Source organism: Pongo abelii, chromosome 12 (genome assembly GCF_028885655.2).
Source record: "Pongo abelii isolate AG06213 chromosome 12, NHGRI_mPonAbe1-v2.0_pri, whole genome shotgun sequence".
Lineage (NCBI taxonomy): Eukaryota > Metazoa > Chordata > Mammalia > Primates > Hominidae > Pongo > Pongo abelii.
Genome location: NC_071997.2, coordinates 47,234,346 through 47,256,117, shown reverse-complemented (window position 1 = coordinate 47,256,117; position 21,772 = coordinate 47,234,346). Strand labels below are relative to the sequence as shown.

General features: G+C 46.7%; 1 protein-coding gene across 6 annotated transcripts in view; it reads right to left on the bottom strand.

The window, feature by feature from the left end:
* TRABD2A (TraB domain containing 2A) overlaps positions 1–21,772 on the bottom strand; it is a 59,511-nt gene that overhangs the window by 991 nt on the left and 36,748 nt on the right. Inside the window, exons 3-6 of one of the 6 annotated variants that reach the window (XM_002811842.6) lie at positions 18,978–19,124; positions 16,275–16,449; positions 9,191–9,281; positions 1,279–1,530 (exon numbers count right to left, since the gene is read on the bottom strand). In XM_002811842.6, coding sequence (XP_002811888.3) covers positions 1,279–1,530; positions 9,191–9,281; positions 16,275–16,449; positions 18,978–19,124 — 665 coding nt within the window. Of the gene's footprint in view, positions 1–1,273; positions 1,531–9,190; positions 9,282–13,746; positions 15,365–16,274; positions 16,450–18,977; positions 19,125–21,772 lie in introns of those variants that run through there. The other 5 variants (XM_054547991.2, XM_054547989.2, XM_003775888.5 and 2 more) reach the window with 5 other exon arrangements.

Sequence of the window (21,772 nt, the reverse complement as noted above, 5' to 3'; positions counted from 1 at the left end):
CAGGTCAATTTATTCCTCTGTCAAGGGAGGATGGTTCATGAGTCACCCTGGGACATGAACACCATCAGAAGCTGTCCCTGTTCTCCAGGTCCCATCTGGCTGCCAGCTTCTGTCCATTTAAAATGCAAATCACACAGCATATCACATGTCTGCTTCAAACCTTTCAATGGCTCCCTACTTCCCTCCCTGTTTACCTCTCTGGACACATCTCACCCCACTACTCCTTCACTTCCCAGGCTCCAGCCAGAATTACTTTATCTCGGCTCTTTAACACAATCGTTCCCTCCAACCAGGCTTTCACATTGTTCCCTCTGCCCTCAACTCTTCTCCTTCCCTATTCAGTTGTTCACTCACTCACTCATTCATTCTACATTTATTAAGCAGCTGTGCAGGCACTGAATCCCTGCGTCTACTGATCCAGACTCAGAAGCTCTATTCACAAGGTTCCACTTTGGCTTCTACTCAGTAGAAGCCAAAAGGATGCTTCCTCAAGGGAAGACTTTCCTGACCTCTGACCCTAAGTAGTAACCTCCAACACACACACACATATGCATGCACCACAAACACACACACCCACAACACCTTACACTTCCACTCCAGATTATCTATTCAAAAATCCATCTTCTTCACCAGACTGCAAGTTCCATGAAGGCAGGGCCCGTGTCTGGTTGGCCCCACACACATAGCATCCAACACAACAGCAGGCACAAAGGAGGGACTCAATAAGGCTGAGATTAATTTAACTGGATTCCTGCTCCCAGCCTCTCTGGGGTAGTTCTTCCAGAAGCCTTGTGCCCTGCAGACTCAGGCTCGCCTATCCACCTCTGGTCTACTCCCCAGCCATCTCTGAGACTACATTCGGTGTAGGGTCACGACCCTTACCTTACAATGTGGGGGTTAAACATGCCCATTCCTACGGAGCTGCTTCCAGCTCTGCAAATCTATGACATTCTCCTTAAGTCTGCCATGGAGAAAGATCTGAAATATCTAGTTCTTTGCAACCTTTCCAGATGCCTTCCACTTTTAACAGACTCATCCTACCCCGAAACTTGTTCTTTAACAAGCATAAACATGTTGCCCTTGCCCTAGCTTGAAGCAACTATCTTAAATCTGGATTTGCTTCTGTCAGTGGACAGAAAAAGGGTGCCTGGGGTCATGAGGAAAGGGAAAGGTTGCTCCATAAGGGGGGCTCCCATTGCAACCAGTGTGAGGGGCATTCCTGGTTCTGCTCACTAGGGTAAAGGTGGATGCCAACCCGACCCAGCCTACTCGCCTGACCTCTCCTCCAGGCGGACCCACAGATCGCTGAATTGCCGGAGTCGCTGCCTCCGCTGTGACCGCCTCCGCTTCTTCCGGAACTTTTGCTCGGCCTCACTGGGCGGGTCGGCACTTCCAGGCCGGGACACAAGGGGAGGCGGCGTTAAGTGCACTGAGGATACGGCTTCCGGTGCCGGTACTTCCAGGGTAGGGACTTTTGGAGCAAAGATGGTGGACGGAGTGGGCCGTGTGGAGGTCTTTTTACTCTTCTGTCTGTACACAAGTGGAAGGAGAAGGTATTTGGAGGAGGGTCACACAGCATGGCGCCCTTGCCAGCTCTCTTACACCTCAGGGTTTCACAACAACGGCAGATAACCTGAAAGTTCAAGCTGGCCAGGAAGGGCAGAAATTACCCAGTTCTTGAAATTACCTTGGGAATTTATCTCTTTGACGCCTTTTTTTTTCCCCTCAGATATCCTCACCCTACCTTCTCCAAATCCCCTAGTCCTGGGGAGAAAGATCCAAGATTTTTAAACTATTACATGTACAGTAATTACTGTAGTTTTCCAACAATGAACAGGTCAGCACTGTCTAGAAAGACACTGACAATTATAGCTTTTTTTTTTTTTTTTTCTGAGACCGGGTTTCCCTCAGTAGCTCAGGCTGGAGTGCAGTGGCCCAATCATAGCTCACTGTAGCCTCAAAATCCTGGGCTGAAGTGATTCTCCCACCTCAGCCTCCCAAATACAGGCAAATGTCACCAATCTGACTAGTGAACAGTAAAGCTTTTAAAGACAGATGGAAAATGTTTAAATGCCATTTGCCTAAAACCACTGAAGTAGCTCTTAACCCTGTTAACCCTTTCTTTACCTTCATGAGGGCTTTATTCAGGAAGAGGCTCTCAGGGCTGTCTTCTAACCACTTAATCGCAGATTTGTCCTTAAATCATCTTTCCCAAAGAGAGATTTTCACAACTAATGGGAAACTCAGACTTACTTCTAGTTTTCCCCAAAAAGTGACTATAGTCACCAAATATTTCTTTGAGTGAAGAAATAAGCTACTAAAAGGACCAAGTTTCTTCCAACAACAGAACTTTTGTCAAGGGTTTGGTGAAGGGGATGGGGGAGCAGAAAGAGAAGAATTCTACTAGATTCAATCCCATTGTCTCCTGATGTAGGTAGGCAGTGAGAGTCCTGAAACTCCCATCTGCCTGAGGAAGGGGAGCAGTGGATGTGCCATGTCTAGGGCTTTCCTCGTCCAATGATGTAGATGCCACTGACCAGCACATGTAAGAACTCAATTACTCAGCCTTGATGAACGATCTACATTACCAGAGTGGGCCCCAGGTCTGAGCCACAACATGGCAGAACCTGAGAAGTCAGTATTAATGGCCTTGTGTGAGGAAGGGAGGAGGTATACAAGAAGGAAAGCAAAAAAGGAAAAGACTTATATTGGGCAAAAAAGATAAAAGAAGGGAATTCCTAAAATGGCAAAGGATTTAAAAAGGCCCCCACTCTGAACCTGAGACTAAGGACCCCAGAAACATAAATTCATAGCTAGAAGGTTCCTGGAGGACAGGGCTTAATATATTATTACTGCCTCCTGAGCTCAGCACAATGCCTGGTACATAACTGTGAAGCCACTTAAATGAACCCTCTCATTGTTACAACAAAGAAACTAGAGCCTAGAAAGGGAATGTGTCCCCATCATGGCTCTCTAGGATTCAGGTGGCCTCCTAGGGCAGGGGTCCCCAGCCCCCAAGCCATGGACTAGCACTAGTCTGTGGCCTGTTAGGAACTGGGCCACACAGCAGGATGTGAGCAGCAGGCAAGCTACCATATTACCACCTGAGCTCCACATCCTCTCAGATCAACAGGGACATCAGATTCTCATAGGATCGCAAACCCTGTTGTGAATTGTGTGTGCTAGGGCTCTCGGTTGCACACTCCTTATGAGAATCTAATGCCTGATGATATGAGGTAGAACAGTTTCATCCCAAAACCATCCCCCACTCCCCGATCCATGGAAAAATTTTCTTCCACAAAATTAGTCCGTAATGCCAAAAACATTGGGGGCCACTGTCTTAGAGGGTTCAAGAGCAGATGGTCAGGTAGTTCCATGCCCACCAAGCCCTCTGCCCATGGCAGAGACTATGTCTTGGCCTCCATATGACCCAAACAGGTCCTGGTACATGGTAGCACTCAGAAAAAGTCTGTTGCTTTGATTTAGCAAGGAACATGGTCTCTAACTCACTAGGGCTATGTTCTATAGTTTGAAACAGAGGGTCCTCACAGTGAGACAAATCATAGCTTTGTTTCTGTTCAACTCACAACTAACAAAGACCGCACCCCAGAAACTCCAGGTAGCCGAGGCCAGGGCTTAAGAGCCAAGTTAATAGCCCTGGGTGGGGGTTGGAGAGTAGGGATCAGGAAGAAATTAGCTTTACTCTTCCTGGTTTTTATCTCCCTCATATTTCTGAGTTAAGGAGTCCTGAGGAATCATAACACCTACTTTACAATTGAGGAAACTGAAGACCAGGGGGAGGAAACTGACCTGCACAAGGTTCCAAGAAGGATTCTGTGCCATCTTTTTTTTTTTTTTTTTTTTTTTTTTTTGAGACGGAGTCTTGCTGTGTCCCCCAGGATGGAGTGCAGTGGCATGATCTCGGCTCACTGCAACCTCTGCCTCCCAGGTTTAAGAAATTCTCTGCCTCAGCCTCCCAAATAGCTGAGATTAAAGGCACGTGCCACCACGCCCAGCTAGTTTTTTTGTATTTTTAGTAGAGACGAGGTTTCACCATCTTGGCCAGGCTGGTCTTGAACTCCTGACCCCATGATCCACCCGCCTTGGCCTCCCAAAGTGCTGGGATTATAGGCATGAGCCACCGTGCCTAGCCAATTCTTTGCCATTTTTAAGTAACATTCATTGTTGGGATTTTTTTCAGGTCATAAAGCTAATCCATTCTCATTGTAGAAAATATAAAGAGTATAAATTAGTGTCACTGTAATCTCCAGGGAGATCCTACAGACAGATGTTCACATGGGCTCAGACAGGGGTTTAAGGGTCCCTAGGTCAATAGAGGTGGCTGCTCTTCTGTCTCAAATAGAAAATCCCAGCTGCTGAACACACCCAATCCATCATAGAGCCTCTGGGCTGGATCACATCACAGGCTCAAGATCTAGATTATCATGTTTTGACCCACCTGGATTCTCACAGTTTAGCTAAACTTCTACCCACAAAGGCTAAGCCCATGGTCATTTTGGCTACAATATAGGGCTACCCCCTTGTGCTGATAGCTTATTTGCCCCCTACCTGCATTTCACGCAGCCTCCTCACTTCATGGAAGTCTCCAAGAAAGAAACACACTGGTTGACAAGGAAAAGACCCCAGGCTTGGAGCCTTAGACAAGATAATTGACCTTTCTGAGCCTCTGCCACTTGCATAAAATTAACCTATCCTGCCTCGTTGCTGTGAGGATTAAAACAGCCCAAGCACCATGTTTCACACAGTGCTGAGCACACAGTAGATCCTTAGTTCAGGTGCATCCCCCTTTCTCCCAGTCTTCTGAGAATGAGTGAAGCTGTATAAACCCTAGCAGGGCTGACCAGAACCTTAGAGCACCCCACTGTGTAATCAAATGGACATCTACCAGATCCCCAAAGCTGTCCATGACCTAGCCCCTGGAAGCTGTGAACACATTACCTTACACGGTAAAAGGAACTTTGCAGGCATGATTAAGTTAAGGACCTTAAGATGAGGAGAGTAGCCCAGGTTATCCAGGGGTGCCCAATCCAATCACACGGGCCCTTAAAAGCAGAGAACCCATCTGTGGTCAGAGAGGGATATGACTATGGAAGAATGGTTATAGAGATGCAACATTGCTGGCTTTGAAGATGGAAGGCTCCACAAGTCAAGGAATGTGGGCAGCCTCTAGAAGCTGGAAAGAAAACAAATTATCTAGAGCCTCCAGAAGGGAATGCAGCCCGGCCCAAACCTTAATTTCAGCCAGTGAGACCTGTGTCAGACTTCTGATCTCCAGAACGATAAAATAATGAATCTGTGTTGTTCTAAGCCATTGAGTTTGTGATAATTTGTTATAGCAGCAATAGAAAACTAACATAGTATCCATTATCCCAGGGGGAGGAGAGAAGAACTGGCTAAGCCCTCTGAAGATTAGCCCAACAGGAACCCCATCTCTTTCTCTTCTCTTTTCTAAGAACAGCAGCCTCACATTCAGGAGCATTTCCTGTGTTTTCCAGCCTGCTGACAGGTGGAGAGTGGCAGCTGCTAGTTGCGCTCCCCAAACCCCAACATGCAGGCCCATCTCTGTCTCCCCAATACTGCCCTACCCCAAGACTAAGGGAGCTGGCAGGGCCTTAAGTAAGCTAGATCACCACTTAACAGCCCTCATGTCCCCAGCCACACCAGCCTGCCCTGGATTCAAGTTCCACATGACCAGAATCATCCCTTAAGGACTACCAGATGGCTGCCGAGGAGGGGAAGAAGGACACAGGTATCCCTCCACTGCCCTGGTCCTCCTTGCCAGCCCCTCTTTGTGGGCATTCTCCCCCACCCACTTCGCTGGGCCCTTAGCCTCCCGGGACCCTGTCCTTTCTTCCTGAACAGGAGCTCCTTTGGAGACCTCATCCTCCCTCATGGCTTCACCTGGGGCCACTGTATGCACGCTCACCCCTAAAACCTCTCAGGTCCCCCACTGGCTGAATAAATGAATGCATGTGAGCAGTACCAGCAATGATATTAACACATAATCAGTCCTATTTGAGATCCCATCATGTGCCAGATGCCAGGATAGGTACTCCTGGAAATCCGATTTTGAAAATTAGATCCTTGTCCAGAAGGCTCTAGAAGAAAGAGAGAGCTCTTGCACAAATCATAGGTTCCTTGGGGTCTGCACAGGATGAACCCAGGCTGGAGCAACGGAGGAAGATGTGGCAATTGTGCTGGATCTCACAGATTCTGATAGAGAGAACTGGCGGTAGTGTGGGTAGGGAAAGAATTTCTGGCAGAGGAAACTGCACGAACAAAGACATAGAGGCTAGGAAGTAAAAGGTGGGAGAAGAAAGGGTAGAAAGAAAAGGTTTGGGAGGTGGAGGGGTCTGTGCTATTTCCTGGTCCTGGTTAATTGTGTGGCCTTTCACAGTTTCTTCATTAGTAAATGAGAAGGAACACTTCCCTTGCAGGCTGGTTTTGAGAATTAAGAGAGCCCATATAAACCTGGCTACCACCTGGTGATCCACCAATAAATGTTCTTTTCCTCCCCGGGAAGTGAGAACACTGGTTCTCAGCCTTCACTGGGCATTGGAATCTCCTGGAGAGCTTCTAAAAAGACGGATTCCTGACCTTCCTTTCCCCAAGGGCAGGTGTCAGGGTTAGAGGCAGAATTAGGGAGCCTGGGAACAACCAGCAACACACACACATATACCACACACACCACACATACCACACACACTACACACACACACAACACACGTACCACACACACCACACATACCACAACACACACCCCACACATACACAACACACACATCAGACATGCACCACACATACCCCACACACATACACAATACACACACATACACAATACACACACACACCCCACATACCACACACACCCCTCACACACACACGTACCAAACAACACACACACCAGACATGCACCACACATGTACCATACACATGCACACTACACATACACACATATACCCCACACATACATATTCCATACTAGATACACACCACACAAACCCTACACACAAACATCACACACACACAACACACCCCCACACACACCACACACCAGACACACACAAACACACAAACATCACATACTCCACACACATTACACCACACACACACACACACACACACACACACACACACACTCCCCAGGTAGGGCCCTCTCCAGCACCCCAGGGACAGTGCGTTGAACCCCAGCCCAGTCAGTCCAGCGGCAATTGCTGAGAAGGAACCAGAGGCCAGTGAGGGAGGAAAGACCTACAGTCCTGCAGGGCGCAGAGAACCCCTAAGGGCTGGCTTCTCCAGATCTCAAGGAGAACAGGAAGGAGAGAGGCAGGAGATGTGAGCCTGCAGCAGAGCTGACTCAGGCAGGGGCAGGATCCTCCCGGTCAAGGGGAGGAGAGGAGGGCTCCTCAGACGGGGGAAGTAGCGTCAGTAAAGGTGTAGAGGCAGGGACGGGATGGAAGCTCTTCTGAAGCAAGCAGCAGATCCGTGCTGGAAGGAGTGCCAAGGCCTCCACGTGAAGACAATGACCTTGAAAGAGAACAATATGAAAGCACGGAGGGTTTGAATACGGGACACTGGAAAGAATAGTCCCACAGAAGGGCGAAGAGTGAACCAGAGGTAGAAGGGCCTGGAAGGGGGCGGTGGCCATGGAAATGGAGGAGGACAAATCCCAGCGAGTCTTTACTGGAGGAAGCCAAAAGCCTGGTGGAGGAGGGAAATGAGCAGTCTCACATCAGCGCTTCTGTAAACTAGAAAGTGCTCTGTGAAGGGTGGTCCGTATTGACATACTGAATACAGGGCATGAAGAGAGGTGGGGATGAGAAGTCCAGGATGTATCCAGGATTTCCCGCCTGGAGGGGGACTGAAAAAATCATGGCTTCTGCCAGGCAGGAGCCTCTGGGGTGAGGGGGAACAGGGAGACAAGGTGCAGTGAAGGGGGGCCTTCTGAGGAGAAAGAGGGCAGCTGGAGATGGGCGGCCTTCGGGCAGACATAACTGCTGGATCCTCTGCCAGGGGATGGGCATTTGCATTCTGGAGCGCTCTCGCTACAGCTGAGACCTCTGCCAGGAGGGGGGGCTGCTGACCACAGATCGGGAGCAAGTGGGGGCCAGAAGAATGGAGGGGATATTAGGGGATGATGGGTGCCCCCCACATTCACATGTTGAAGCCCCATCCCCAGTACCTCAGAATGTGACTATTTGGAGTTAGGGCCTTTAAAGAGGTGATTCAGTTAACATGAGGGCCCTAGTCCAATAGGACCAGTGTCCTTACTAGAAGAGAGGCCAGGGATGTTCGCTTACAGGAAAAAATTGCCATGCGCCGGCAGGAAGAGAAGGCGGCCATCCACAAGCCAAACAAAGAGGTCCCGAGAGAAACTAGTTCCATTGACACCTTGATCTGGGACTTCCGGCCTCCAGAACTGTGAGAAATGCATTTCTGTTGATTAAATCACTCAGTCTGTGGTGGTTGTTATGACAGCCCAAGCAGACTACTACAGGGGAAGGGGAAGGACACCTGGGGCCCACCAGGATGGACGACCAGTTGGGAGGCCAGTGGGTGGACAGCATTGCTGAGGGCTGGGGGCTGAGCCTCCTGAGTTCTTTACGGAAAGGTCTGCAGGGGCAGAGGGCAGTTTGGCCAAAAAAAAACAAGAGAGAGAGAGAAAGAAATAAACCTAGGGAGGAGGAAACAGCTCAGAGAAAAGGTGCTTTCTCCTGCCCCTGAGAAGGGCGAGACATGCAACTCCCTGCACCCCTAAGCCCTCTGGCCTGTTTATCACTGTCATGGCCCGATTCTGCCTCCCGAAAACTTCCGAAACACCTAGGGCAAAGGACACCGGGCATCAAGCCTAATTACCCCTCCTTTCCCCTACCCCTTGACCCCTGGGCAACCTTCCCTTCACCTTCCCCCACTCGCCAAACACCACTGAGGAAAAGGCCAGTGTGGCCCCTGCAGCCCAAAGTGTCCATCCTGCCAACCATGCCTGACACAGCCCCAGCCACACAGAGCCAGCTGAGCTGGTGCCAAATGTCCACGTAAGGTAAAGTGTGGGGGAAATGACAAGGCAGGGGTTCTCTGGAGCTCCTCAAGATAGCAGCCCACCCTGGTGCCCAGGCAGCCCCATGAGGGTCTCAGCTCCCCAGCCAAGATAGAAGCACAGGACGGTTACTTGTGGATGGGTCGTCCAGCAGGGGCGTGTTCTACCTCATAGCCTTCACGCCGCAAAACATCCAGCACTGTGTTGTTGCCCATGAAATGACCTGCAGTGAGAAAAACAACCTGAAATGCTGCAGCTCTCAGGACCACCAAACATACTCCCCAAACACACACCCTAGAACCAAGAAATTACCCTGCCAAGCCCCTTGCCTATCTGTCCAGCACAGTACAGTTCCAGAGAGCTTCTGGGATCAGGCCTGCCAACAGTCCTGCAAGGCAGGCAGGGCAGCATCAGTAGCATTTCAGAGACAATGACACTGAAGATCAGAACAATGCAGCAAGTTACCTGAAGTCACAAAGCTAAGGGGAGAGCCTGGACATCAAACTGCAACCTGGTAAGACCTCCCAGAAGAGGTGATATGTGAGCAGGATCCTGAAAGGTGAGGACACTGGTCTGGAGAAAATACAAGAATTCAGGCTGGGCACAGTGGCTCACACCTGTAATCCCAGCACTTTAGGAGGCAGAGGTGGGTGGATCACCTGAAGTCAGGAGTTCAAGACCCACCTGGCCAACATGGTTAAACCCCATCTCTACTAAAAATACAAAAATTAGCCGGGCGTGGTGGCGGGCGCCTATAATCCCAGCTACTCGAGAGGCTGAGGCAGAAGAATCACTTGAACCCGGGAGGCAGAGTTTGCAGTGAGCCGCGATCGTGCCACTGCATTCCAGCCTGAGTGACAGAGCGAGACTCTGTCTCAATTAAAAAAAAAAGGGGGGGGGGGGAATTCCCAACTACGGGATGAAATGCAATTGTGCTCTCTGAGAAAACAGGGAGGCTGGTGGGACCAAAGGAATGGCTACTTCCCAATCACCACTTTCTAGAAAAAGTAAAGGCAACCTAATCTAAGGTCTGTCCTTCTTGGAGGTTTCTGCATAGGACAAACCCACTGTAGTCTCAGGAGTCACAACCAGGGAACCCTGGGAGCCTGTGGCAGTACAGCAAATAGGCCCTGAGAAGGAAGCAGAAGGCCCGTGGTTCCTGCTTTCATTTTCACCCTCATGCATCAAAGGGGGTGTTCATGGGTCAGCAGGGGCTCAGAAAGGGAAGTTTGGCAAAACCATTCCCTCCCATCCTCCCGTCCTCCCCACAGCCTAGACCAGCCTAGACAGCTGCCAGTGCAGGGGCGATAGCTGTAACCTAGAAATGTGGGGTAGGACAAGAGGCCACTGGAGAAGTAACCCTGGCAAACAGGAGCCAAAAATCAGCATAAGCTGATTTAAGATCGACACCTAAATAAGAAAAAAAGTCACGTCTTTCACCACTGATCCTAGGTTATTCATTTGCAAGTAAGGAACTGGCAATTTAGAACAAGTGATTATAGTTTCCACTTAGCACTTCTGACTTCAATTTTTCTTCTACTGCAAAGGTGATTTCCATTTCTAATCTTCGCATTTTATATCCAGATCCCCATGACAAAAGTCGCTGCTTGATTTTAAAACTCCAGTACTTTCCGTTTTCAGTTATCCTCATTTTGCAATTAAAAGTTTGCTAACCACACAGCTTTTAAGTTTTAAAAGCACACAGTAATGTGTTTGGGAGCAATTTCTATAGTTTCCTCAGCTCAACTTAGCCTTCAGAAGGCACAGAGAGAAAGCAGCTACAGGAATATAACTCTGCCCTAGAAGGAGCCAGTCCTAGATGGGGACTTACAGCCCCTGGGCACTTCGGGCGTCAGGAGTGCCCAGGGGCTGTCAGCCCCAATCTAGCCCTGCATCAGTATGACAAATCGAGCCCTGAGTACTGGGCAAGCTCAGGTGTTGGTGTTGCCTGTTCCACCTGCCTGGCACAAACCCCACCACGAGGGCCCACCCACTGAACTGCTCAGACTAAGCAGTGCCCCAGCCTCCCACCAGCCCAGAACCCAGTTGACCTTCCCCCTCACCCCAGCGCCCCATTACCCCTGCACTGGACATAGCGGAAGCTTTTGGGAGCTCACCTAAGTCTGGCAGGGGTGGAAAGCAAAAGCCCACACTCCAGCACCTGGGCACCTTCCATTCACGCAGACCCGGGGTGGTGCATTGGGACACCACCACTGGCTCTGTTTCCTAACTTTCTCATCTGGGGCCTGCCCCACTGTTATGGTGCCTCAAGAGTGAGGCCCAGGCTAACAGCTTTGTACAGGAAGCCATTCGTCGATACAGTACAAATGTGCACACGGTGCCCAATCCAGACATGAAACACAGGACTTACAGAAGAAGAAAACTACCACATACTCACAGGCACTGCTGAGGGCACAAACTGCAGTTTGTTTGTGGCAGAACTTTTCAATGAACATAATGTGGGAGCCAAACCCCTCATATTTCTATAACAGTTTTATTAATATTTGAATATAATTCACATAACATAAAATTGATCCTTTTAAAGTATGCCAGTCAGTGATTTTTTTTTTGTATATTCAGAAAATTGTGCAAGCATGACCATTATCTAATTTTAAAACATTTTCATCATTTTGACCCCAGCCCCTGGCAACCACTAATCTATGAATACGTTCTGTCTCTATAGATTTGCCTGTTCTGGACATTTCATATAAATATAATCATATGATTTTGTGACTGGCTGTTTTCACTTAGCATAATGTTTTCAAAGTTCATCCATGTAGTACCGTATATCAGTACCTCTTTCCTTTTTATGGCCAAATAATATTCCATTGTGTGTATATATCACCTTTTATTTATCCATGTCAGTTGATGGATAGTTGGATTGGTTCCACTTTTTGGCTATTATAAATAATGCCGCCATGAACATCTGTGTACAAATTTTTGTGTGGACATGTGTTTCAATTCTCCTAGGCATATATCCTGAAGTTGAAATGCTGAATCAAATGGTAGCCCCATGTTTAATTTTGAAAAACTGCTAAACAGTTTTCCAAAATGGCTACACCATTTTACATTCCCAGTAGCAATGTATGAGGGTGCCAGTTTCTCCATGTCTTCACCAAAACTTTTTACTATCCATCTTTTTTATTTTAGCCTAGTTGAGTATGAAATGGTATCTTCACTTTAGCACCACAACAATAGGGCTCTAGTAAAATAACAGTGGATTACACGTGAAAGTACAGCAAGACTCAGACTCTATTTAAGAAGGTTCTTAAGAAAGCACAAAGACAAAAAAACTAGAGGAAAAACTAGAGGACACTAGAGGAAACTGAAGCCTCTGGGACCTAGAGTTACAGCAAATATGGCTTAGTCTGTGTTGCTATTACAAAATACCACAGACTGGGTCATTTATAAACAATAGAAATTTATTTCTCACAGTTCTAGAGGCTGGGAAGTCCAAAATCTAGGCATAGGCATTCAGTGCCCAGTGAGAGCCTTTTTTTTTTTTTTTTTTTAATACAGAGAGTCTTACTCTGTCACACAGGCTGGAGTGGCATGTTCACAGCTCACTTCAGCCTCGACCTCCAGGGCTCAAGTGATCCTCCCACCTCAGCTTCCCAAGTAGCTGGGACTACAGGCACACATCACTATGCCTAGCTAAATTTTTATTTAATTTTTGTAGAGATGAGGTCTCACTGTGTTGACCTGGTCTCAAACTCCTGAGCTCAAGTGATCCTCCTACCGTGGCCTCCCAAGGTGCTGGGATTACAGGCATGCACCACCATGTCCAGCTGAAGGCCTTCTTCCTGAGGCTTTACATGGCAGGAGGGGCTAATGCTAGATCTTCACATGGTGGAAGGCACAAGGGCAAAAAAAGAGCCTACACTACTTTCCTCCAGTCTTTTTAAGAGGCATGAATCCACTCATGAATGTGGAGCCTTCATGTCTTAATCACTTCCCAAAGGCCCCACCTCTTAATACCGTGACAATAATAATTAAGTTTCAACACACAAGTTTTAAGGAATATTCAGACCACAGCAAAACATTAAACAGCCCAACTCTGAGAAAGATTAACATAAACCCTCACACTAAAAACATATTTCCCTCACTTCCCATTGCCAGATACATCATATCCAGCTTTCAATTAAAAATTACAAGTCACGCTGGGAGGCAAGAAAGATTACAATCTGAAGAAACAATGAAAGCATCAGACCCAGACTCAGACATGATAGAGATTCTGGAATTATCAGGGAATATAGTTGAACTGAAGAGCATCATCAATCAAATTGATCTAATTGACATTTAAAGAATACTTCATCCAACAACAGCAGAATACAAATTCTATTCAGCTCACATGCAACAGATTTCTCCTTCGTTTTTGATTTTTGCTGGATGTGGAAATGTTTGTTGACAGTCTTTTATTTCAGCATTTTGAGTATGTCTCCCATAGCCTTCTGGCTTGCATGGCTTCTGATGAGAAATCTGCTGTTAATCCTATGGGGATCCCTTGTCTGCTTTGCTCTCACTGCTTTCAAGATTCTGTGTCTTTGGCTTTTGACAGTTTGGCTATGATATGCCTTGGTGTGAAACTTTTTGATTTTATACAACTTATAGTTCATGGATTGAATGTGCAGAATAATATTTTTCATCAAATTTGAGACATTTTCAAGCAATTTTAAATTCAAATATTCTTTTTATTTCTTTCTTTTTTTCTCTCCTGTCTTCTGGGACTCCCATTAGGTATACACTGGCACACTTGAGGGTGTCTTACAGGTATCTGAAGATCTATTCATTTTTCTTCATTCCTTTTCCTTTCTCTTTCTCATACTGAATCATCTCAATCAACCTATCTTCATGTATGTTGATTCTTCTTCTGCCAGTTCAAATCTACTGTTCAGCCCCTATAGTGAATTTTTCATTTCAGTTCCTACACTTCCAATTCCAGAATTTCCATTTGGTTCTTTTAAAATAATTTTTATATTTTTATTGATATTCTGTATTGATGAGATATTGTTCTCAAACTTTCCTTTAATTCTTTAGATATGGTTTATTTTAGGGTTTTTTTTTTTGGTGGGGGGAGATGGAGTTTCATTCTTATGGCCCAGGCTGGAGTACAGTGGCATGATCTCAGCTTACTGCAACCTCTGCCTCCCAGGTTCAAGCAATTCTCCTGCTTCAGCCTCCCAAGTAGCTGGGATTACAGGTGTGCGCCACAATGCCTGGCTAAGTTTTGTATTATTAGTAGAGATAGGGTTTTGCCATATTGGTCAGGCTGGTCTTGAACTCCTGACCTCAGGTGACCCACCTGCTTCAGCCTCCCAAAGTGCTGGGATTATAGGCGTGAGCCTCTGCACCCGGCCTCTTTTTGTTTTTTGAACATATTTATAATAACTAGTGTTAAAGTCATTTTCTAGTAAGTCCAAGATATTAACTTCCTCAAAGACAGCTTCTATTGGTTGCTTGTTTTTCCCTGGGTATGGGCCATACTTTCTAGTTTTGCTCTGTGTCTTATAATTGTTTTTATTGAAAACTAGACATTTAAATAATATACCAACTCTGGAACTCATCTCCTCTCCCCTCTTCCCAGGTGCATTGTTGTTGCTGTTTGTGTAGTGATTTTCTAGGACTAAGTCTGTAAAGTCTGTATTCTTTGTTGTGTGTGATCACTGAAGGATCTGCTCAGTTAGCTTAGTGGCTGGCTAATGACTGAACAGAGATTTCCTTAAATTCCTTGCAAGTTTCCCAACCTTTGCAGAGGGGCTGTGTGAGTTCGGGGGCATGTATTTGATGCTTCAGCAGGCAATTTATGACCTTGCATTAGCTTTCACACTCTGCTTACACAGAGCCTCAAGATCAGCCAGAGGTGAGAGATTAGGACCTTCTCAGGTCTTTCCTGGGCATGTGCACAGCCCTTCTCATGCATGTGGCTTTCTAGGAACATTTTAGAGCTTTTCTAAACTCCCTTTGGGATTTTGCTTTTAAGTTTTTTGGGCAGCCCCTTGTAAGCTTCAATTAATATTGCTATTTCCAGCAACTATGATGTTAAACAGCTGCCACTGATTGTTTTCAACAAACACCCTAAGAATAGGGCTATTCACACAGAGCAAGCTCTGAGTCAGGTCCAAATGAAGACAAGCTTGGGAATGGAAATTTCAGGGAACTATTGGACATGTCAGATAGTGATGATTCTTTAAGGATGGAGCTTTGAAGGAACTTTGAACCCATTCTGTCCCCTCCAGTAACCATTAGGCAAATGGTTTTCACAGCTACTGTAGTTCAAGGCTCCTGATTTTTAAGGCTACTGTGAAGCTGGGAAAAGGGAGATAAAAACAGAACAAGTTAAAATGCCACAAAGCCCACTGCTTCTATCAAAATTCATCCAGTTTTCTTAAATAAACACTTCTAGGATTGTTGCAAGCCTTTAATTAATTTCCAGAGCTGTGGAAAAGTTGATTTTGACCATTTTTTCCAGTGTTCTTATTGCTGTTATGGAAGAACAGGCTTTTGGAGGCCCTCACTCCACCATTTCAGAATTGCTTCTCTCCAACCCCCTATCTTACTGGTAAAGAAACTGAGGGACAGGACTTGTTTAAGTTTATGAAGTTAGCAGAAAAATATGAAACAACAAAGCCAAGCCCAGCAAATGAGCTTTCTGCATACTGTCCAGCCTCTGGCATTTCTATCCTGATTTCCTGAGGCTGCAAAGAATTCTGTGTCAGAGTCACTCCGGGGGAGAGAATTTATTTCAATAAGCCCACAAAAGAAAACAATTGTCCTATTCTGTCTCCATGTGTGCTGTTAACAGTCAATAACAGCTGATGTATCAGCCCCAGGCCTTGGATTTGGGAGGCTCATTGTCAGGTAGAAGAGTAAAGACAGACATATTTGTAGTGAAAGTTTACAAAGTGAAAAGTACCAGGAAGAAGTTGGGATTAAGTATGAAATTCAGAGGACAAAAATGTTTTCCCAGCTGGCTCATGTGTGGAGAGAGCTGTGGGTGATGTCACATGCACTAGCTCATCCAGCAACATTTCAACCATGCTGGATGCTCCGTCCCCAGCTGGAGCCACTCTGCAACTGAAATAAGTCAAGGAAGGTGTCACTCCCTTCATCTCGTTTCATGACTAACACAGGCCCTAATCAGGGGCTCACCTCAACATTCCCTTCTTGGGAGAAGCCTCAGATTTCAGAGGCTAATCAGAGGCGACCCACTACTCACCAGCTCCAAAGGCAAAGAAGAAGCCTTTGTCAGGGAACTCCTCCAAAAGGGCCTTCACCCGCTTCCCTATTCTCTCATTCCGCTTGTAGATCAGCTCCCGGCGTAAGTAGCTGTCAATCTCCTGAGCAGTGATGCGCTCCTGAGGCAGTAGTGTGGCATTAATAAAATTGGGAACCTCCACCAAAATAAAGAGAAAAAAAATAAGGGGCAACAGAGTTATTAACATAGTTACATCATTGGAGCATCAAATCCCCTAACCTAGACGGTCAAGACGTTGTCAAGAGAAGAGTGACGCCATTCTTGGAGTTTCCCGTCTGCTATGTTTCCAACTCTATCACATTCTCGGTAACCAAAGTGAAAAAAAATATTAAGTAAAGTGCACTGAATGAACTCTTATGCTATTTACAACTGCACTTCTGTTTTAGTTAAATGGCTCTGTCTGATGCCGTGTGTTTATTAAAAAAAAAAAAAGGACACTGTCTTTGCACAGCAATCCATAGTTTTAACTTGTGTGATTCACACATGCCTTTCTTATAAAAATAGTCTTATATAGTTACGTATTTTAGATTCTATTACCAAAAACATGAAATTTATATAAACACTTAAATGTTTTATAAATCCTCTACTTTACATTTTCATTATTTCTCCACTTCCTATTTCTCTCTCTTGCTTTCCCCAATGTTCTTTGCCCTCCTGGCAAATATTTCACTTGATTCTGGTATACATGTTAGCCAGTTTCAGTATTTTGGCTAATAACAGGATGCAAGTGCGTCAAAATTGTGACAATCAGCATGGTTCTTGCAGCCCAGGAGCTACAGGTAAGGCTGGCACTCTGTGTTTTCTCCCCACCCCCTCAGCTGTCTGGCTTCCCAAACCTCAGCCTCCCACTCCTCCACCTGGGTGCATGCTCTCTCCTCCACCCAGGGACTTAACAATGTTACCCATTATCTTGGTCAGTATCTACACTGCCTGCTGCTGCTGCTTCCAGTAGCCTCTGAAAAAGCTTTCCAAAGTCCTCAGACTCTGTGACAGCATTAACTTCCATCTATGGATAACAGATCTCCTTTCGCGATGGCCTCGAAATGATATTCTTTCATTTTCAAATCTACAGCCTTCATCTTCTACTCTGTCGTCTATTTTTTTCAATCATGTCATTTATGTAAGATCCCCTGCCCATTTCCCAAAATCTCTTCTCTTCAGCAGAGCCCCCTCTCTACCAGCCTCTCTACAGAGGCAGCGTCAGATACACAGGGTGACTTCCCTCTGACATCCTGCTCTACCTTCTAAATTCCAAACATCACCCAAAGCCTGCACCACTCCCTGCTGGCCAGCCTGGCCCTCACTCACAGTGGCAGCACATTCCTTGACCTCCTGTAGGGGCCCTGTGGGCAGGACAGATATGGGAAAGCCACAGGAGAAAAATGCATAAGGCATCTGTATTATCTGCTCCATCAGCCTCACCATTTGCCCACATAATGACCAAATCCTCCACCCACTTTTCTACTGCTTCAAATGTCAATTTCCCAATTGATATTGACTTTTCTCCCCCTTTCCCTACCCCCAGCAAGAGTGCAGGTAAGATTTATCACCACCAACAACTCTATTTTTCCTTCTTTAATGTGTTTCTTGTTCTCCCTTTCCTCCTGCTTCACTTTGTCTCAATTTGACTTTTTCTTCCTCTAGATTTTTGGGGATGCTCATTACGTCTTTTGAGGCTTCTGTATTAATGAAATGTCACCTTTCTGGGCTGATGCTGCACTCAGCCTGTGCTGTCCTTCTCCCCATTGCTGCTATTCCTCCTTCAGCTCTCATGTTCACACATGTCTCCTTATGGCTGGGTCCCCAGATTTAACATAGACCTGTACAGCATCACCCACACCCACTAGCTCCTGTCTCCCCTCTCCAGTGTCCTCATGCATGTGGACACCAGTCCTGGGTGGGGGAAACAACACGCTCCCCTACCTCAGAAGTTTAGCTGGTGTTTGCTATTTGCATGTAGTCCTAGAGAGGAGGTGAAGGCACCATGGCTTGTCCCATGGGAAGCCTGTTGATAAAAGCATAACAAAGATCCATCCCACTTCCCTCCTGGAAGGAGACCATCATCTTCTGAGGCTGAGCAGCTGCTTCATTCCACTCAATGGCCCACAGGTAAGGTCTGAGCTGGGCAAACACTCAATCCACCAGCTCAGTCACACTCATCCTGCAATACCACAGGATGCAATGATCCACGTCTGCAAATGCTAGCAGCCTTCCCAGCTCTGATGCCCCAACCCTGTAAGCCTTCTGTGAATACACAGTTATATCATGTTCACATGTTCCTAGAGGCCACTGAAGCTGCAGTCAAAGTTCTCCTCCATCATTTTGCAAAAGTGTGACCTAAGTCAGCCAGGAGGCCATCAGACCCAGAACCCTTCCCTTCCTCAAGGCCGGTTCATGTGGCCCGCTGTTAAATCCTTTGAAGCTTCATCCTTTGGCTGGAATCCTGGAATTAACCCTCATCAATGCCCCTCTCTGTTCTTACAAGGATTGTAAAGCTTTCATTCGCTGTAGTGTCTCATTCAATGACATCTAAATCTGCCCACTTTATTTCTAGAGCCCTCATGACCTCAATCCTTTGTACACAGGATGTACGTGTTGCCAGGTAATGTTTTTATTCCTATAATTAAATGTGTGCTGAGCTTGGCAGGGGGAAAGGGCGCTCACCTGGGAGCTGTCATGGCTGAGGATGACGGAGCTGAGGTCCCCGCAGTTATAGTGTTTGATGAGATCCTCCGTCGTGTAGGGGATCTTAAGACTGCCCGCTCGCAGGCTCTCCTGCTGCAGGAGGGTCTGGTTCAAAGCAAAGATGACCTAAAAGAAAGGTCTCTTTTAAGTTCACTAACAAGGCAACTGTTTGCTGCCATCTTATTTCTTTTGTCCATGGCTGGAAATACCTTCACCTCTGTGCTCGTTATGTAAGGACGTGGATAGTGCTACTTAAAAAAGGGAACACAAATCCCTGGACAGTGTCCAAAGAAAAGGAGGAGAACTGTCCTTCCCAAATCAGCCACAATCAGACACACCTAGGGAACTGCCTTATGGAGGACACAGACAACCTGGAACTCTTCCATGAGTGTGACCAAGAGGTGAGGGAACCCAAGAGCTGGCTTGTGAGGAACGACTGAAGAAGCTAGGAGGTGGGGCAGAGAGAGGGCTGGGGACTCACAGACACACCTACCCGTGGGTTCCAATTACATAAAGGATTGGGCAGGAACCAGTGCATTATCCACATCTTTTCTAACCATCAGTGCGGCATTGCCAGCTAATGGCGTCATTAGATCCATGGGATATTAATGGAAGTTAATGTGAAAAAATAGGAAATGAAGGCTAAACAAAATTAAACACCAGCCTGGCCAACATAGTGAAACCATGTCTCTACTAAAAATTAAAAAATTAGCTGGGCATGGTGGCATGTGCCTGTAGTCCCAGCTACTCAGGAGGCTAAGGCTGGACAATCGTTTGAACCCAGGAGGCAGAGGTTGCAGTAAGCCAAGATTGTGCCATTGTACTCCAGGCTGGATGACAGCAAGACTCCGTCTCAAAAAAAAAAAAAAAAAAAGAAAATCAAACAGGTTTTAATTTTACAGAACTTCTCAGTCTTTGATATACTAATGTGCGATGTGGCTCACCTTGATGGGGAACAGAGTATGCCAGGTTTCCCAAACATATTTGAGGCATACATCACAAGAGAAAGCTTCGTTGAAACATCTTTTGGGAAAATCCAAATTCAAGATCCTGATGCCAGGAAACCTACCTCTCCAGCTCTGACCCAGCTCTCCAGTGCCCAGGAGAATTCATTTTACAAAGCAGGGAATTCTCCTGGGCACTGGAGAGCTGGGTCAGAGGTGGGGAGGTAGGGTTCCTGGTATCAGGTGGGTAGTGGGGCTGGCCACCCCCTACAAGGCTCCAGACAACACTTATGACCCGTGGAATTTTCTCTCTCACTTTCCCCAGGTACAGATGCAGCTCTATAGCCTCTGACAGCTCCCCTTTCTTGTGCTTCCCCAGTAATCAGCATACAGGATGCTGCCTTTGCTGGAATATCTCCTCACTCTTTGCTGCAATACAGACAGGCTTGGTCCATCTGTGTTGCAGCAAAGACTGACTATGAGGTCTTTAGCAAGATGTTTCAGCTCTCCAGAGACAACGCATTAGAGGTCTCAGGTCAGCAAATGACCCTACCCAGCCCCAACCCCTTTCTCCTTTCACATGTTCTCCTCATTCTGAGTGGCGGGGAGACAAGGCTTCCTGGTTTGCCTCCCGTGGGCCAAGGTGGCACAGGCCCACTGCGTACCCCTTGTCTCAGTCCATTTGTGCTGCTACAACAAAATGCCTGAAACTAGGTAATTTATAAGGAACAGAAATATATTTCTCACCATTCTGGAGGCTGGGAAGTCCGAGATCAAGGCACTGGCCTTTGGTCTGGTGAGGGCCTTCTTGCTACATCCTCACATGGAAGAAGACAGAAGGGCAAGCTAACTGAACGGCTGCATGACGCCTCTTTTATTAGGGCCTTAATCCCATAAAGGCCTTATAAAGAGGAGTCTGAATCCCATAAAGGCCCTTATAAAGAGGAGCCTTCATGGCTTAATCACCTCCTAAAGGCCTCACCTCTTAATACCATCACACTAGCAACATCTGAATTTTGGAGGGGACACATTCAAACCACAGCATCCCTCCTTCCACATAGTTACCTCCCTCAGTTACTCTAATATTTCCTGTGCCTGTGATGCAACCTTAACCAAAGGAGACAGATCTCTCTGTAAAACCCCTCCATCCTGTCTTCTCTCAATACCTCCTCCTTTTCTCTGGCAGAGGTAACTCCAGTCTCTCTGGAAGGCATCTCCCCAAGGTTCTGCACAATAGCGTCTTCTGTCTTGGTACCCTCTAGACCATACTGTGTTCCCATCCTTCCCACTCCTCTATTGGTGACAAGCCAGAGCAGGTAACAAGCCTGCTTGGTCATGAGGTGATTTGGTTTGGCTGTGTCCCCACCCAAATCTCATCTTGAACTGTAGCTCCTAGAATTCCCACGTGTTGTGAGAGGGACCCAGTGGGAGGTAATTGAATCATGGCGGTGGGTCTTTCCCATGCTGTTCTCGTGATAGTGAATAAGTCTCATGGTTTTATAAAGGGGAGTTCCCCTGCACACGCTCTCTTGCCTTCCACCATGTAAGACACGCCTTTGCTCCTCCTTCACCTTCTTCCATGATTGTGAGGCCTCCCCAGCCATGTGGAACTGTGAGTCCATTAAACCCCTTTCCTTTACAAATTACCCAGTCTTGGGTATGTCTTCATTAGCAGTGTGAGAACAGACTGGTACATGTGGGATCACAGCCTTGCCAGAGAAGCAGATACACCCAGGCGCATGTCTGCAAACTGATCTAAATGAGACAACTCAGCCTTCCACAGGTATAAGCCCCTGCATTCTAAAGCCATACAATTAGGGCCTACCCACA